A 15949-nucleotide genomic window follows, 5' to 3' on the forward strand; every position below is an offset into this window, starting at 1 on the left:
TGATGCTTGGAGATGGAGTTCGTTTTTTGTCGCTCCAAACTTATGAAAGTGGTCAATTGCCAAAGCCGAACTGCCGAAATGTTGTTTTTTTTGCTTTGCTTTCTGTTTTTTCTAATTGAACTCTTAAACATTTGATGTTGTTGAACTTAGAAGTTTAAAGATTTTTCTTAAAGTATGTATGAATTCAGGTCTTAACACGCTTAAGTCTTAACAGTTAAAGTTTTTAAACTTAGAACTTTCAAGATTTTTTGTTTTGCTTTCTTGTTTTTTTTTTACATATGCAGTAATCAGTATGCAGATATGCTACAGGTAAAGAACCGGTCCCGTCCCGTCCCGAATTAAACAGGTACAGGTCCCGTACCGTACCGTATTGTACAGGTACAAGTACAAGTTACAGGTACCGGCCATAGGGAGGTACAGATACTGAACTAGGCAAAAACCCGTACCTAATCCTCCAGATACTGTGGCTTTTGTATCTGTCTTGTTGATTTTCGCAGTGGAATGGGTTGAGTTATTTCATCGATCTCTTCTTCTTCTTCTTCTTCTTCTTCTACTTCTTCGGTATTCTCAGTGTTTTCATTATTCTCTTCTTCTTCTTGATTAACATCATTGTTTTCATTGGTATTGATGATTATGGGTCATTCGCCTTCATCAATTACTTGACCCCATCTCATGTGAAACATTCCTGGATCCCTACTTGGTCCATCATTAGTTTCTTTCTAGTTCCAGTTTGCTTTTTCATCGAATACCACATCTCGACTCACTATCACTCTTTTCGTTGTTGGATTGAATAATATGTAAGGTTTGGATCCAGGCTCAATTCCTAGATTCACAAGAGTCTGAGATCGATCATCCAGTTTCTTAAGAGTTGCAGAATCAACTTTTGCGTATGCTTTGCAACCAAACACTCTTAAATGATCTATGTTTGGTTTTCTCTTTCGCAAGCTTTCATATGGAGTCATGTCTTTCAGAGCTTTCGTAGGTATCCTGTTTATTAGGTATGTGGAGTGTCGTACAGCTTCTCCCCATAGATAATTAGGTACCTGCATAGCCTTTAAAGAACTTCTTGTCATCTCGATTAGAGTCATGTTTCTCCTCTCCACCACTCTGTTTTGTTGTGGTGTATGTGGTGTTGTGGGTTTCCTTTTGATTCCATTTGACTCACAGAACTTGTTGAACTCTAAGGAAGTGAACTCTCCTCCTCTATCAGTTCTAAGCATTTTCACCTCCTCTTTTAACTTTTTTTCTATCAGATTTCTGAAAGCTTTGAATCTGTCAAATGCTTCACTCTTTTCTTTCATAAGAATAGACCACATATATCTTGAGAATTCATCTATAATAACAAATATGTATTTGTTATTTGCAAGGGTTTGTGGTGTAATAGGACCACATAAATCAGCATGAAGAAGCTCTAATGGCTTTGAGGCTCTGAATGTTGTTGCTTTTGGGAAACCTTGACGAGTTTGTTTCCCAACTAAACATGATTCACAAATTTTTGCTTCATCATTTATCTGTGGTAGTCCTCGAACCATCTTGTTCTGAGACATTGCCTTGAAAGTTCTAAAGCTTATGTGTCCTAACCTTGCGTGCCACTTCCATGTCTGATCTTCCAATCTCATATTCAGACACAATGGTCTTCCAATCATGAGACTTATCTTGTAGAGTCTATTTTGTGAGCGTGAGACTCTAACTAAAAGTCTTCCACTTGGGTCATGAACTGTTAGATAATCTTGTCGCATTCTAACATCACATCCAACTTCTGTAGCTTGTCCTAAACTTAGAATGTTGCTTTGTAAGTTTGGGATGAAGTAGATGTTTGTGACAAGCTTCTGTTCTCCGGTCTTGCTCTAAAATAGAATTGATCATTTCCCTTCAATTTATACAGAAGATCCATCCCCAAACTTCACTTGTCCTTTGATTTTCTCATTGAGTTCAGAAAAGTAGTGTCTCTTACCAGTCATGTGATTGCTGGCTCCATTATCTAAATACCAGATTCCTTCTTCTCCATCCTTTGATTCGTTGTTCTTTGGTATTAGTTTCCTTTCGTTTAAGAATACAACTTCGTGCATGAAAAGAGCTGTATCTGCTTCCCTTGTTTCATTCTTGTTTGTTTCTTCCATCTTTTGTATTCTTTCAGGGCATACAGAGGAGAAGTGTCCTGGTTTATCACATCTGTAACAAATAATGTTTGATCTATCCTTCTTTTCTTTCCCTTGGTTTTGATCATTCTGACTTGTTGTTCTATCTTGTGAGTTAAACATTCCTCCCCTTCCTCGGCCTCTGTTTCCTCTACCACCTCTTCCACGACCTCTTCCTCTTGTCGCAGAGTTTTGTTGGTACGAGTTTGTGTACAAGAGTTTTCCTTGAGTTTCTCCATTGTTTTCTTCATGAAGGATTCTTTCTTCATATGCTTTCAATCTTCCAATTATATCTTCATAGCTAGTCTTCTTTAAATCTAAGACTTGTTCGAGAGAAGCTATGATATGAATATACTTGGATCTTGGTAAACTATTGAGAAACTTCTTTACCAGTTTATCTTCATCAATGGATTGTCCAAGTGACGCAGCTTTTGAGGCTATCTCTGATAGCTTTCCTGCAAAGCTATCAATAGTATCAGTGTCTTTCATCTTCACTCTTTCAAATTCAGACATTAAGGTTTGCAGACGGGCTTCTTTAACTCGATCAGCTCCGAGATTACGTGCCTTTATTGCATCCCAAATTTTCTTTGAAGTTTCCTGTTCACCAACTTGTAGAACAAGACATTCTAGTATTGCTTGAAAGAGTAATCCAATGGCAACATTGTTTTTGTCTGGGTCCAATGTACCAGGATCAATTGTTTCCCAAACTTTGTAGATTTTCATCAGTACCTTCATTCTCATGGCCCATACTGTGTAGTTTGTGGCGTTGAGGATTGGAACTTGTATTGATGGTGGCGTGAACTGTTTTGCACCCACAATGGTGGTTTCGTTTTCCATGGCTCAGAAACACGCTCTGATACCAATTAATGGCAACTGCAAGATGAAACTTAGCTTATATAAAGACAACTCTCTTTATTGATGTTTAGAAAATCTCTCAAAACTAAACACAAGCTTTAATCTTGCTCATATGATCAACCACAACTTTGGTGATCATATATATATAGAACTATGAATTCCTTTTCCTACTCCTATTACCTTATTACATGTCTTTCCTTTTCTTAGAACTAGATGACTTCTAATTCCCTTAGGATTACATCAATTTCCTAATCTTGTCCTAACCAGCTTGTTAGTGACTTCTATGTTGAAGTTTAACCAACAGTAAGTTCCATGTTTTCCTAGGTCAAATTGAGTTATGTTTTCGTAACTTGTGCAATCATAAAGCCCAAAGTGTATCTAATGCTCGGGTGCGTTTCACTGGAGCGTCAATAGCGTTGGATGCACATTAGACTTCTCATGTTGCTTCCTCCTGATTTAACAACAGGAGGAACACTTAACACTTGCCTAATCCAGCAACAACCATCTCTCAACATCTATTAGGGGATACCAATTTGATTAGGGGTATGCCAAAATCCTTGTAAGAAAAACATCCCAAGCATTGGATTTGTATACCCCCCAAGAAATTAGGTTCCCTATTAGGATTGTGCCAATGTTGTTTAGACTTGGGAAGAGCTTTTCCGTTTTAGAACCGAATTGCGAATCCTATAGGAAGATGAAAGAGTCGAATTGCGAATCCGAGAGGAAGATGGAAGTTTTCCCTATGAGCATCTTATAAATACCCAAAGGATTAACCACATCTTTCACATTACTATTACATTCTTTCTTAAGAGTCTTGTTTCATGGGTTGTACGTTTGGTGAACAACTTTTTATTTGTAGAGAGAACCAAAAGATGTCAGGAGGAAGAATAGAGACAGATTGGCCTGCTAATAATAAACCAAAAATACTGTTCTTAAATTCTTCAAAGAAAAAGATCAAAAGATTTGGCAGTCGAGTCTCCTCTTTGCTAATGCCCCGTTCAAGCCAGTTTTCCTAGGAACTCTACAACCTAACACTACCTTGAGTAAGCTGATGAAGCGTGTTTGTGATACTCAAAAGTACATTCGTGCAGCAGAAGCATGAGCTGCAGCTAAATTAACTGAAACACACAGGATGAAAAGCTCAGAAACATGGAGTAAAGCTACGTCGATACTAAAAGAATTTGAAGAACAGTGCGCTACACCAATTGGGAAACTACGGCAAGTTTCTGATGCTATGACTGCTGATATGCATGCTGGTCTTTCTTCTGTAGGCGGTAGCAAGCTTAAGATGCTTAATAGCTATGTTGATAATCTCCCTACTGGAGATGAACATGGTCTATTTTATGCTTTGGATCTCGGCGGAACAAACTTCCGTGTCTTGCGTGTACAATTGGGTGGAAGAGATGGGCGTGTAGTTAAACAAGAATTCACTGAAGTCTCAATTCCTCCAGAACTGATGACTGCCACTTCAAGTGAACTATTTGATTTCATTGCTAAAGAACTAGCAAGATTTATAGCTACAGAAGCAGAAGGTTTTTTCCTCCTTCCTGGTTGTCAGAGGGAACTGGGTTTCACCTTTTCATTCCCTGTCAAGCAGTTATCGATCGCATCTGGAACACTTATTAGGTGGACACAGGGCTTCTCCATCGATGACGCGGTTGATAAAGATGTAGTGGTAGAACTAACTAAAGCCTTAGACAGACAGGGAACAGATATGCGTGTTGCAGCTCTGGTGAATGACACAATTGGCACATTAGCTGGAGGCAAATACTTGAATAATGATGTTGCAGCTGCAGTTATTTTGGGAACTGGAACAAACGCAGCATATGTAGAGCGTGCACACTCCATTCCTAATTCAGGAGAAATGGTAAACAACACGGAGTGGGGTAACTTCCGGTCATCACACCTTCCTGTGACTGAATATGATCAGGCTTAGGACCAGGACAGTCTTAATGCTGGTGAGCAAATTTTTGAGAAGATGATTTCTGGGATGTACTTGGGAGATATTGTGCGTAGAGTCCTCTGCAAAATGGCTGAAGAGGCTGGATTCTTTGGTGATATTGTTCCACCAAAACTTAGGACTCGATTTATTTTGAGGACTCCTGAAATGTGTGCCATGCATCATGACGCATCCCCAGATTTGACAGTGGTTGGAAGCAAATTGAAGGACATCTTTGGGATATCTGATACTTCCCTTGAAACAAGAAGAGTTGTTGTAGACATCTGCAACATCGTTGCAACACGTGCTGCACGTCTTTCGGACGCAGGGATCTTGGGTATATTGAAGAAGATGGGAAAAGACACGGTTAAGGAAGGAGAGAAGCAGAGAACTGTTGTAGCCGTGGATGGAGGATTATTTGAGCACTACACCAAATTCAGAACCTGTTTGAAGAGCACCCTCAATGAGTTACTCGGACATGAAGTTGCACACACTGTTGTTATTGAGCATGCAAATGATTGCTCTGGAATTGGAGCTGCTCTTCTTGCAGCTTCTCATTCTCAGTATCCCGGAGTTTAAGAATCCTGATAAGACACAATACCCGAATGTTTATAATTGTATAACCTGAAAGTGTCTTGTGATATTGCACTTCGGTCTGCCTTCTGCCCAATTTTCTTCTTTCTTGCTGTAATTACGAACTTGGTGGCTTCCATATGACCGTAATTTAAGTTAAATACATTGTATTTTTTTCTTTCTTGTTCTGAATAAAATTGGGAAATGAAACTGTTCTTTTATTTAGTTGATTTATATTTTGGACAAAACTTCTACAATCATAACAAAACACCTGCAATGTAATTTTTCTGCATCACTAAACATTACACTACTACAGAGTGCAGAATGCTAACAAATTATCACGATGACAATTGCTAACTGTACAAGAGCTCTCCAGTAAACATATAGGATCCTGTGATCTCAATGGAGGCGCAAATGACACAGTGCTACATGGGGGAACTTTAAACTTTAACTGTTTTTTTTTCTACGGAATTTGCTCATCTTTACTATAGCGGCGCAGCCACTGCCAGGGGAAGAAAGTCACAAACTTTTCATTGCAGCCCAAGGAGATACATATCACAACCAATTTATACTAACACTTCAAAATTTACTAATTAAAATACTTTCAGTAGTACAACAAACACCAGAGGCGCGTATGCTGCCTATGGAAACTTTTATTTTAGAATTTAGAATTTTTTTTTTTTGGCATACATGCACACACATACATAAATAGCATCCTCTTTGCCGGCAGGAGATCCTAGCTTGTTCCTCATGGAAGAGTATACTCTGTCAGAGAATAACAAAAGTTTTGGTTATGGAATGAAATATGAGGAAAATAAAAATGAAACGAAGGTTATATAACTCGAAAAATGTTTAAATCGACTTACTTCCGCATTTCTTCCCAGCTGGTCTGTTTCTGATGTTGCAACGTTTCGGAATAGTAATTGCTATGGCTGGATTAATCCCAGCTTGCTTCACTAATGGTGACAAGAAAACAGCACATAAACACTTGGGGGAATTCCTTAGCAGAACCGAAACTCGAGAGCAACAAGCTGGAGAAACCTTAGCTCTGACATTTTGAACTGCTCCTAGACATGCGCTTAAGCTCAACGCTGCATTGCTTATGGGCGTCTTCCCACATTCGCCCGCAGCATGTACTTCTTTAACATAGATATGAGTTGACAATAGGAGAAAGATGGCTATGGAAGCAAAGAAGCTGCCTGAGTAATTAGAAGACATGTTTGAGAGGATTTCTAGTTGAGGTAGTATGTTTCCACAAGCTCATTTTTGTCTCAATATATAGCCTACGGCCCCAGGATGATGTGTCTCTGTGGTGTATGGGGATTGTGCAAGTGAGTGAGAGATTGGACTAAGTGCGGTGGTTGGTAGTGTTTATACCCTAGAAATTCAAAGATCAATGATTCAACTTAGTCACGCTAAACACCAAACAAGGTGTTGCTTTCGGCAGTGGTGCTCATATCTTTGTTTATCATGATTCATCATCATGTAATGATAATAATTAGTGATGGCTTTATCATTCTTTCTTGTTCGTGCTTTCTTTATAGGTTATCTTATTCTCCTGTCGGTTGGTGGAAACACCAAATTTCATTTTTTTGGTTTGCCATTCAGGATATATGGTGTAGTTTTAGTACAACGAGACCGACTAGAACCAACAAAAATTGAAGTTTCTTGTAAAATAAAACACCGCCACAACTAACAGTAAAAGTATCCCAGCAATTTACACAAAAAAAAAAATCCTACAGAATTTGTACACATCATATTCCCTCCGATTCAGCTCCTTTGTCAGTAATAGTATGATTTGCCATGTCCGCATATGAGCAAGGGTTTTCCAAAACAATGAAACTCGTATGAAGACTTAATTACAGAGTTTGATATTATGTGCTCTACAAAATTGTCAGTACAATAAACACATTTTTACTATGGAATGATCACTGGAAAAAGTAAGAAAAAGCCGGGTGCAACTCGCAAACTGAGTAAAGTTTCTCTAGAAAAGAAGTAACTATGAGTAAAGAACATAAACGGGAGGGGTTGGATAGTCTCTGCTTTCAAGATTTATGTTGTGACTAATAAATAAACAAGACCTTTCAGGTATTCAACTATTTCTGATCCTCCGAGCTTTGAACTCCCATATACTCTATCAACAAAGGTTATGGGTACCTGTAGACAGATACAAAAAGCGACCGTAAACTGTTAAAATAAAAAACTTGAGTAGCTAAACGACACAAATGAAGCATGGAGAATAATACACACAGACAAGAAGAGGACTAGTTTTAGACATGATTTAAAACACCAGAACAAGTCCTATTTCTCTCTTTGTTGAATCTTGGAAATACCTGTGCAAATTCCAGCTGTTTTCGGTTATGATGACTGGTTATTTACACAAATACCAAGTCACAGGATAAAAATTAGTCCAAGCAGAATAATTGCCACGACTAGTACATGTCTACAGAATTCTGCACAATCTATTAAGCCTTCTGAGCCAAAAAACTAACAGTGTCCCACAATGTACAGTTCTTCCTAAAACTTCTCAAGTTAACGGTCAACGGTTTATATGCAATCATGGTTTCTAATGTTAAGTTAATTTCCCGAGTCTAATGTGCCCAAGCTAGATTCTAGAATTCGTTACTAGAGATATACCTCTTCAATATGGTAGCCTTTTCTGGAAGCTCGAACAATCATTTCCATCTGAAAGACATATCCCTTGCTGACGCAGGAATTAATAACATCCTCAAGGACAGATCTCTTGTAAAGCCTTAAAGACACAAAAGAAATGTTAAACTTTGAACCCTAAAGTAAGATTGGAAAAAGGTTATGTCAGCAACAAGATGTGTACCTGAAAGACCCGGTTAAATCTGATACTCCAGGCCATAGAAATGTTTGAGCAAGTACATTGGCTCCCCTACTTGTCAGTTTACGCATGAGGTTCCATCCATGTACACCACCACCATTAACATATCGAGTCCCAGTAACAATGCTCGCACCAGTCTCCGCTTGTCTCCTAAAGCATGTGATACATTAGAATGCATTTAAATTCCAAGAGAATCGCTAAAAAAAAGTGACTTTTTCTTCACTTCCTCGGTAGTTTGGGTTGGTGCTCTCTCTATTTTACGAACATTCTTTACATTGTTTAGCCAATACCAAAATTCATTACTAATGCAGGGAGAAAGGCAGAAAGCAGATCAATGGGAGTTTTTACCTGATGAAATTTGGCAAATACTTCGGCTGCAAAGTAAGAGTCAAAGTAAATTAGAATACACGTGGATGCAAGCAATGAACAATTAGTCCAAATCACAATAAAGACTTACGTGATGAGATAGATCAGCATCCATGATCACAACAAAATTACCAGATGCATGTTTCAACCCATGAATGTAAGCAGTGCCTGAAATTATACTTGGATCACAATCTATGCCGGAATTTGTACATCACGGAGAAAAGAAGATATACGCACCTAAACCAAGCTTCTTAGGTCTAGCTCTTAATAGCTGAACTACGAAAAGACAAGTATGAGTAAGCCATCTGAAGCATAACAAAGCCTAAAAAGACTGTAGATTCAAAAGAGCTAGAATATGATTCTAGATCATGTTTCAGTATACATACAATGCGGTCTTCTCCATACACTTTCTGCAACTGTTTGACAATATCTTGAGTTCCATCAGGACTTCCATCATCCACAACAATTATCTCAAAATCAATATCCCTAAAGACATCAAAAGCAGACGTCAGCATTCCAACATCTGTTTCACATATATGTGAAAAATTAAATAGGGCATCCTTTGAGGAAAAATCATTCAACAATTCGTTCGAACTTCCAGTCTCTTGATACTATTTATTCAAATAAAAAATCAACCAAGTTTTGCAAAAACCAATCTTTTCAGATGGGAAGTTACACGAGTTTGGATCAAATGGTCGAACGACTGAAAACATACTAACAAAAATAGTTATGCTTAAGAGTAGTGAAGGTTTGTACTTAAGATGCTTGAAGACGAGATAGATGATCAGAGCAACATTGAGGCGTTCGTTGTAAGTGGGGATGATTATACTATATTTATTAGTTTCCTTTTGTTGATGTTGCTCCTCCATCTCTCAGCTTTCCTCCTAGACCTGTTTGATCAGCAGAAACTTAAGACGGCATCTGGAAACCCAAAATATTGATAAAACAAATCTTTAAAACTTCCACCAAATCAAGGCATTATGAAAGAGGGCAACGAAGATGAATGGGAGAAAGACTTCAAACTAGAGATCTGTAATTTTAGTCACCCAGAGTGTACAGTGAGATTTCTAGGGGATGAAATGGGCAAGTCAATGAAGGAGAACACTATAACTTGAAAGGCCTGCCAAGACGCTAACTTACATGCCTGAACCCACAAGATATTACAAAAATCAATATAACAAATTATTGTGTGTGAAACATTCAATGCAAACACATCAAGCATAGACAGGTCGGTCTGTATAAGAAATTGGCAAACAGAAATATTAATCCATCCAGAAGTAAAACCAAGCTTGCTTTACCTGGTAATTCAAAAATTCCAGTATCTTTTGATGATATTTGCACACAGCACAAAGGTCCAGTTGTTCAGTAAATGTGGTAATACAACGGTGGAGATATGAAAAACAAGAAATAGAGCATGTTTTGAAGATATTTCCACTCATGAATGTGGGATTAGACTTCAAGGTGATATGTGGAATTGTGCTTATGACTTGGCTACTTTGCCTTGCAGGAAAGTTAGAAGTTTTGAAACAACTGAATGTTTTTCTGTTCTACCTCAAATACACACTATACTGCCATCCTGTCACAGTGCTCCAACGGGAAATCCAGGCTCTGCAGGTTATGAATTCATTGGCAGAAACCACACTGGTGACTTTGTTAGTGCTGAGTGTGGTGGCACTGGAAAAGCTTCTGATTTCATAGCTGAGATGGTTGCTGTTATCAGACTTTGGAGTGGGATGTGCAGAATAATTGGTTGAATCCTATTATTCAATCTGACTCTCTTTCTACTATTCAGGTATTTACTAGTGGAAACCTGCCTTGGATATTAAGGTCCGGTGGAATGCTATCTGCAGAAGTACCATTAGGTTCAGGGAAATCAATTCTGCTGCTGATCAGCTTGCAAAAAAGGGAGCTGGGCCAGGAAGTGCACAAACATGTCATTATGTAAACAAGCCTAGTTTCGCGAATAGTATTGAATGTCCTGATCAGTCATACTACAGGTTCACTTGAGCTTTAGGTCTTTCCTATTTTTTTGTTTTCTTCTGGTTCATTTGTCCTTTGGACAGTTTTGTTTGTAATTTGTGATGAATGAATTTATTTGCTTGGGAAAACAAAAAACTGGTAATAGCAAAAGATAATATGATAGCATGCTTTGTGAACTCCAAAAGAGTTTCTATCGACGTATCAAAGATTAGCAATAACATTTCCACTCATACTAGTAACCAAGAAGCCGAAATACCAAGAAATCTAAGAAATACTGTGTAATTTTATACCCAATCCCAAAAGACAAAACCCATATGTTAAACTACACAAACCAGTAGCAAACACCGCTGTAAAGTACTCTACATTACAATTTCGAAGGTGTCTTATGTTCTTCTAATCTTACTTATCAACCAAATCTGACTTCATAATGCATTGGCAACATATGATTCATGTCTTATGTTCTTCTAATCTTACTGATCAACCAAATCTGACTTCATAATGCATTGGCAACATATGATTCATGTCTCCCTAAATCAGTCAAGTTCACCATCCAGAAACTTCACATATGCAATCAATTTCACAGACATAACAAACAAATTGCAACCAATTGGTGCATTTCACCGTGCTAATCAACACCCCCTTTGAGCAAAAAGGGGGATAAATACCTAAACAAACCCTGCAGTGAGGCAGAGGTTCTCCAATAATAAGTAGATCGAATTCAAACCATAGAATAGACTCATGATCATTGTTTAGTTTTTCTTAAAATTCTCAGTAAATTTCTAACAGAGATTTTGCCAAACAGAATAAGGGCTTGGAAAAAATTGGACCTAAATTCATAATCAATAACTTTAACATGATAATCTCTAATCATTCATAGATAATAATCACTCTGATCAGGAATTTTAATCAAAATTGACAGAGAGAGGAGGAGGTAGGAAGAGAACATACCTTTTTGCTGTAGAGAAAACCACTTCAGATTCGAGAGAAAAATATATATAAAATAAAAAACGAAAAACGGGGTTTTGAAGCTTTCACTTTTCTGTTCCCAAGAACCCGTTTTATCAGACACGTTTCTTTCGGGTATAAAAAACGGCCTCTAAGAGTTGATACATATGGATAAAACGGTTTCTAGAGTACAAACATACGTGTCTTCCCCACCGGCCATCACCTATGATTAGTAACACCACCACCGTTAAACCCGGCACCACCACATAAGCCTCCACAGTTGTACGTTGATTTGATGCTTAAAAGTTCAGATGCTTTTGGAAATTTTTGTCAAAATGGAGGTTAGTTTACCCTGATTTCGATCGATTGAGGCAAGGGGTTTGAATTTTATCCAAATGAAGGTTTAGGTTTGTGTTTTTGTTTTTGTTTGATGAATTGGGTTCTTTTTGATTATTAATATGAGACCATACAACCCTGTTTTATCCAGCAAATACTTCTTCTCCCACTCGTCAGGCATGACCTGCAGAAAAGAAAGAGTAAACAGTAGTAACAATTAACCAACACTTCTTCAGATGTAAAAATCTCTTATCAATCGCCAATACAAACCAAGAGCACATACTGGCATCATGGCAAAGATTTGTACGACCATGTGAATAACATTTAGAAAACATACAATATTTGACGGAGGTGGGGGTGGCTTACCTCCGTCACTGAGCAGCTCTCAATACAATGGTGGAGATTTGAAAAACAAGAAATGGAGTTTGTTTTGAAGATACTTCCACTAGATGGGAGTGTACACAGTGACGGAGGTGGTGGGTGGCTTTGTCCATGTAAATCTTAGTGTTCTTGAAAATTAGCCCAGGTATAGATTTGAGTTAGCCGGTTACCAAGATATAAAACTTGAGCATTTATAATTGGAAACGGTTTTTCATGTTTCTGACACTCTAATTCATGCAAAGAGATTGAAATCCGGTCCTCGTAGATGGATCCTTAATAATATGATCTCAGCCGTTCAAAGATATAAACGCTTTGTTTCAAATTTGCTTTCTTATACAAATCAAGCTAAATGGCCGACTTACAAATCATTTAAATTTAAATGGCCGACTCACCTGCTATGTTAGTTAGATAAGGTCAAATTTTGAAATAACACGTGTGTTACTTGTGTGGGCCGGATCCCGCTGTGTGTCCCGTAAGAGACAAAATCAGGATCCCCTGACCCGGCCGATTATCAGATTAATCTGTTTTTTTTATTCTAACTTAAATGCCCTTTAACTTAGCTCTTAACTTAATCCCTTTTAAAATCAGATTCTTTTGTCAGATGTTTATCCTTTGCATAACTCTATTCTCAAGGTATGATTTACTATTGTTTTGGTTGATTGAGATAATTGTTGTTAGCTTTTTCCTTTTTTGTTTAATATTAATGGATTCATGATGTTTGTTTTTCTATTTGGACGGAGATCTACAGTTTGGACACATAAAAGACGGCCCAGATTCAAGTAATTCAATTACATTTCTGACATATAAATAAAGGTCCAGATTTAGCTACATATTTAAGATTTTTAATCCATATTTTAGGCTTATAAAAAAGATAATTAATAAGGGGAAAACCATTTTTACTAAAGGAAAAGCTGACCAGAGTCTAAGATATTTGACTTCAGGTCATCATTGGACGGATTTAAAATAAGCTTTCCCAATCAAAAATACCATCAGAGTTTTTTTTTTTCTTTTTTAAAAAAAAAAATCTTTAATCTTCCCGAACCAAACAGCATCCACATCACATTACCCTAATTATTTTTATAATTAATTACCTGTTTACAAACCTTAGGTTACATCGAAATGCAGAGAATAAATAAATTATTTTGATTCGAACAATGAATTATTTAGAACAACTACTTTATTGTTTAATAAAACACCACATTCATAGCGTGGCTACTGTTGGAAGAAATTTTGAAGATTGCTTATAGTTGATGAATCCTACACAATGGCTATATATTGTATTCAAATTAATAGCATACAGTCGATGCAGTAGATGAGTGTACCCGGCGCTCTTAGGTTGAAGTGAGATAAGTTTAATACTGTAAAATATTGGCGCAAGTTATCCAACATCCACCTCAAAACAAGATCTCTGTGATTCAACGAACATGATGACAATCACCGATACCCAAATCCAAATTCGTATGGGCTTCAAGTCCTGAAGAAGATAGCAGAAGATACAGAGCGTCGGAACCTCTTTAGGATCCTGACTACTGTGAACATCAACAAGAGACCGTATCTTGGATGTAGTAAACCAAATATCTTGTCTCCCAAGTGGCCAATTGTTATCATCTTGCGTCCTAATTTCATTATCACAGATAATTCTAAATTCCAAATATAGTTTTTGTTATATGGGAAAGCTTATTATCAAATCCACCCAATATTGACTAGAAGTCAAACATGTTAGACCGAATCAGCTTTTCCTTTAGTAAAAGTGGCTTTCCCCCTATTAATTATCATAAAGAAGGGTCTAGATTAACTCACATATTAATTTTACCTAAGATAATGAATATAGACTTTTAATGTGCATTGGTCACTCATTTATTGGGAGTTATTCCTCCCATTTAATGTCAAACCTTTTCTTTTATTCTAATTTAAATGCCCTTAACTTAATCCCTTTTAAAATCAGATTTCTTTGTCACATGTTTATCCTTTGCATAACTCTATTCTCAAGGTATGATTCACTATTGTTTTGGTTGATTGAGATAATTGATGTTAGTTTTTCCCTTTAATTTTTTGTTTAACATCAATGGATTCATGAAATTTGATTTCTCTTTGTTTCTTTTCATTAATTTCTCTTTGTTTCTATTTTTTATTTTCTATAGACAAGAAATTGTCCAATTAGACTTTGACTTTTTCAGGCCAAAAACAGAGGATTTACATGGAGTAAAAATGAATGACGAAGAAAATGATGGTTTCATTTTTATTGCTAATGTTATTGGAGAGTTCAAACTCTTAGTTAATTTAGATTCGTGTAAATTTTGGTATCAAATGGAATAAAGTTTCTTGATTATATTTATTATTCTTCTGATTCTTTGTATCATGTGATCACCTTGAAATTACATCACTTCATATTTATAAACCTTTTGATGGTTTACAAAGTGAGTATTTGTGTATCTTAAATTCTTCATACATAGTCAAATAATGGTTGTATGCAGTTGACATCAAAAAATGGTTAGCAGACCATCTTCTAATTTTGGGTGATTGTTTTTAATTAATGAAGAAAGCGGCTTAGGGAGCAATGCAGTGATGCAAAATGTCTTTTTGTGGGATACGTCATTATACATATATGTTTGGGCTACACAAATTTCCATTCCATGTATTTTATCATTGATGCAGATGAATTTTTTTTGGTATTCCAGATAGGTACAAGCTAATTTTTGCTAGAAGATGTGGTTCATATGCACATATGTGATTGCCATGAAAAAATTGTCGAGTTTTCTAAAGACTATCTTGGTTTAAGAGAGCTTAGAACATAGGAACCCATCTAGATCTTGCATCTAAAGATACCATGACTAATACTTGATCAGTCACGTACCTATATTTTATTTTAAGCATATCATTTAGTACATAGCTAGCCAAACTCTTATAAATATCTTACACTTAGTAGAAGTCGATTCAGGAATATTTTGATATTCAGTTGTAATGTCATGTTCATTTTGTGCTAGCAATTATAAAATTATAATTTTTTTAGGTTTGTTATGTACTCTTGGGTCTTATATCTTGGTGTAATATCAGTTCCATTTGCAACTTTTCATACCATTGGTACTTAGACTGAGTCTCTTATTCACTTTTAGGTCTCAGACGCATATGCTGACAAAGAATGACTCTCCTACACATGTATCATTTATTGATTCATGTATTAAAAGGGGATATTTCTTATGTATGGATCTGCCACTTTATTTAATGCGAGTCTTTCACTATTTAGTAAGACAATAAATTTGTGTTATTAATTTGCAAGGAAAAGCATACTGGACAAATGATGTATGCAATTTCATCACGCGCATCACTTCTCACCGCTAAGAAAGATTCAATTCGCTTCACATTACTAATATCCAAAGGAATGACGTAGGATTCAATGTTTTACATTTTTATATTTATTTTTTTTTTGTATTTTTTGTTGGGTGTTTTTCAGATGTTAGTTTAAACCATAAATGTATAGTCTTTATAAAGAGGCTTCATAGTATAGTGTAACATCTCCCAAACATGTTTAATGCAAATGACATGTTTAATGGCCGTAAAATGACTGGCGTAAATTATATTAACCAACGG

General features: G+C 36.6%; 2 protein-coding genes and 1 pseudogene across 2 annotated transcripts; 1 reads left to right on the plus strand and 2 right to left on the minus strand.

The window, feature by feature from the left end:
- The first annotated feature begins 4125 nt into the window (after nucleotides 1-4125).
- LOC113292631 lies at nucleotides 4126-5511 on the plus strand (annotated as a pseudogene).
- A 497-nt stretch (nucleotides 5512-6008) lies between these two features.
- Nucleotides 6009-6766, minus strand: LOC113296523 (non-specific lipid-transfer protein-like protein At5g64080). The gene is made up of 2 exons (XM_026544829.1): nucleotides 6372-6766; nucleotides 6009-6270 (listed from the first exon to the last, which is right to left on the minus strand). Exons 1-2 carry the CDS (start codon nucleotides 6721-6723, stop codon nucleotides 6254-6256), a joined length of 369 nt encoding a protein of 122 aa, XP_026400614.1. The 5' UTR covers nucleotides 6724-6766; the 3' UTR covers nucleotides 6009-6253.
- A 473-nt stretch (nucleotides 6767-7239) lies between these two features.
- Nucleotides 7240-11721, minus strand: LOC113296525 (dolichol-phosphate mannosyltransferase subunit 1). Its single transcript, XM_026544831.1, has 9 exons — nucleotides 11648-11721; nucleotides 9476-9609; nucleotides 9106-9205; nucleotides 8957-8990; nucleotides 8811-8887; nucleotides 8702-8727; nucleotides 8339-8503; nucleotides 8143-8257; nucleotides 7240-7662 (listed from the first exon to the last, which is right to left on the minus strand). Exons 2-9 carry the CDS (start codon nucleotides 9586-9588, stop codon nucleotides 7558-7560), a joined length of 735 nt encoding a protein of 244 aa, XP_026400616.1. The 5' UTR covers nucleotides 9589-9609; nucleotides 11648-11721; the 3' UTR covers nucleotides 7240-7557.
- Between the last annotated feature and the right edge of the window lie 4228 nt (nucleotides 11722-15949).

Source organism: Papaver somniferum, chromosome 7 (assembly GCF_003573695.1).
Source record: "Papaver somniferum cultivar HN1 chromosome 7, ASM357369v1, whole genome shotgun sequence".
Lineage (NCBI taxonomy): Eukaryota > Viridiplantae > Streptophyta > Magnoliopsida > Ranunculales > Papaveraceae > Papaver > Papaver somniferum.